The sequence below is a fragment of the Condylura cristata genome, unplaced genomic scaffold (genome assembly GCF_000260355.1).
Source record: "Condylura cristata isolate star-nosed mole 26May11 unplaced genomic scaffold, ConCri1.0 scaffold00029, whole genome shotgun sequence".
NCBI lineage: Eukaryota > Metazoa > Chordata > Mammalia > Eulipotyphla > Talpidae > Condylura > Condylura cristata.
The window spans coordinates 1,860,804-1,863,419 of record NW_004567130.1 but is presented as its reverse complement, the minus strand read 5'-3'; the positions used below and the strand labels follow the sequence as shown (position 1 = coordinate 1,863,419).

Sequence of the window (2,616 nt, the reverse complement as noted above, 5' to 3'; positions counted from 1 at the left end):
GCCACAGGGTCTCCCAACAAATCTAATTTTCACTCTAAGGCAATGGCTTATCCCCGCTATTGTAGGTTTTAAAAGGAGATACAACTCAGTAACTCCCAAAAGAAAATATTTCCTTTGGGAACGTAGCCTAAATACACACAACACACACACACACACACACACACACATATATATATAACACAGAAATAGTGTCCACTTACCTCGTCATACATGCGTGAGAAGACAATCCCACTGAATTTCCAGAACTCCGCCCAGAAGTCTGAGTAGGACTCCACTGACCAATGATACAAGTCATCATAGTTTTCTAAAAACAAAGCAAAATGGCACATGGCTCAGAAAAGCCCAGAAGTCTCAGCAGCTCCATGGGGAGATGCACCTGCCCCAGAGACCTGCCACCGAGGATCCCCAAAAAGAACAAAAGCAAAGAGGCGCAGATTTGACACCTTCCCCAGCACATCTGCACACATGGGAGCCAGAGGCTGTCCCAAGAGCAGCCCAGCAGCAGAGGCCACAGGGAGCTGACCACCAGGGAAGTGACCGAGCACACGACACCAGGCAGTGACAGCTGAGTGGAATTCTCTCACTGTCGACAACCACCTAGAGCTGTCCTCGTCCTCCATCCCCAGCCCTGTCCCCAGTCATACCGGACTTAGGACCCAGGAGGAGGGGCTGTCTGAGAGCAGGTGGGGGAGCTTCGGGCAGGGTGGTCAAGAGGGGTCAGGAGAGCAGAGGAGCCAGAACATGAGAGGGAGCAGGACTGTGGCAAGGACAGGGGAGACCGCCTAAATGAGGTGGGGAGAGCAGGAGAGTGGCCCTGAGAAGGCCGGCTGTGGTCATGGCCTCGGGGTCCCCTACCAGAGAAAAGAAGCCACAGATTCCCACACAGGAAAAGGGGGGGGCAGGCGTCTGAAAGATAGGACCCTTGTTTCAGGACCTCAGCAGGCCCATTTGCCTGTCTGAGCCTCGTGTGTGACTAGGAATCTGCTGGCATGTGTCCGGCCGGGGCTCTGGGCCAGTCTGGGCTGCCTGCGCCTGCAAGGGCCTTGGCCACCCCTGCACTCCAGGCTGTTCTCACCTGTACAGCAGGGGCAGCAGCACTGCCTCTAAAAAGCTGCCTAAGCTCCTAGGGCCAGGGATCACCTTCTCCAGGCCTCAGGCTCTTTCTCTGGGAGAGGAAGGTCACCTTGGGGCTGAAAGCCCCAGCAGAGAAAGCATCAGCAACTAGCCAGGCTCCCTGGGGCTGGCCACAAAAGGAGACAAGACACTCACCCTGGGCTCACAGGAGGGCCCACCTCCCAAGAAGAAGGCAGCCCTGTCCTGTCCCGAGCAGCGTTCCAGGGAGCAAGGCCCCATGCACAGGACAAACAGGCCTTTAGCTTTTCTCTCTCCTGCATCTTGTATTATTTTAATTATCCCAGCTTTCACGAATTGCAAAGCACCCGACCTCCCCCAGGCCCTCCCCCAGGCGAAACAAGAGAGGTGACCAATCTAGGAATCCAGGCCTAGGAATCCAGTCCATCCCTGACTTCAGGTGCCCAGCAGCAGCCTTGGGGGATGTGGTGGTCACAACTGCATCTACCCAGGCCCACAAGGCAGGAGCTGGACAGGCCAGCTGTGTGTAGATCCATTCTTGTTGCTGGTAACTGAGCCAAGTCACAGACTGGAGGTTATCCAGGACTCTGCACCCTCAGGCCTGTCCTCGCCCCAGGCACAGCCCTGGCTCAGGCTGCAGGCGGTCCATAAACAGGCTGAACTAGCTACAACAAGAAGTCAGTTTAGAGCATCTGTCCGTGGTAACCAGTGAGAGCTGATGGGTGCCAGGAAGTGAGGGCAGCAACCCATGGGACCCCAGGGGTGGCAAGACACTGCTGCTCCCGCCTCATTCGTTCTGGCAGGTTCAACAGGGAGAGGACTCGCAAAGGCCTGTGTGGTAGGTGACAGCAGCTCGGGATGAAACTCAAGCCAGTACCACCTGGCCAAGCCTCGCCCAGTACAGGACCCACAGAGGCCAAGTGACACTGAAGGGAAATGGTCACTGGGGGCCACCATGTCCTGGGCAAATCGCCAGGTGAGAGCACACCCTAAGACACTTCATCAGACCATGTCTTCGCCGTGAGGACGGCAGGGTGTGGCCACAGCCTTGGCCCCCGGCCCGCCTGCCATCGCCCACAGGAGGTAAGAACACAGATCCTGGAGCCCACGCTCACAGCTGCAACAGGGCAGCAAGACTTGAAGGAGGGGCGCAGCCGGAGTGGGGACAAAAGCAGAATGACGCTGTCCCACACAGGTAAAGTGTCAGAGCAGAGCCTGGCACAGGGAAAGCGGTTGCCGGGTATGAGCTGCGATCAGAATCGGTCACCTGCCGGGGCCTGCGGGGTCTGAGCTCACAAGTCCCGCTGTCCACCTTGCCCTCCTTCTCCTCCACTGGTGAGGATTCCAACCCGCACCTCCAAGAGTTTGTCTACCCACAAAACAGCATCAGATGAGTGATTTGGTGATGGGAAGCCCACGGAGATTACAACTGAGATGGAAAAAGGCACAAAATGATGTAAAAATAAACTATTGTTATTTTTTTTTTTTTTAAAGATTTATTTATTTGTGCATACAGAACTGGGG

At 55.7% G+C, this 2,616-nt stretch overlaps 1 protein-coding gene across 1 annotated transcript in view; it reads right to left on the bottom strand.

Annotated features, from left to right (window-relative positions):
• The window catches only part of AACS (acetoacetyl-CoA synthetase), a 38,859-nt gene that overhangs the window by 33,217 nt on the left and 3,026 nt on the right, over positions 1–2,616 (bottom strand). Inside the window, exon 2 of the mRNA XM_012730976.1 lies at positions 201–304. Within this exon, the coding sequence (XP_012586430.1) occupies positions 201–304 (104 nt within the window). The remainder of the gene's footprint in view (positions 1–200; positions 305–2,616) is intronic.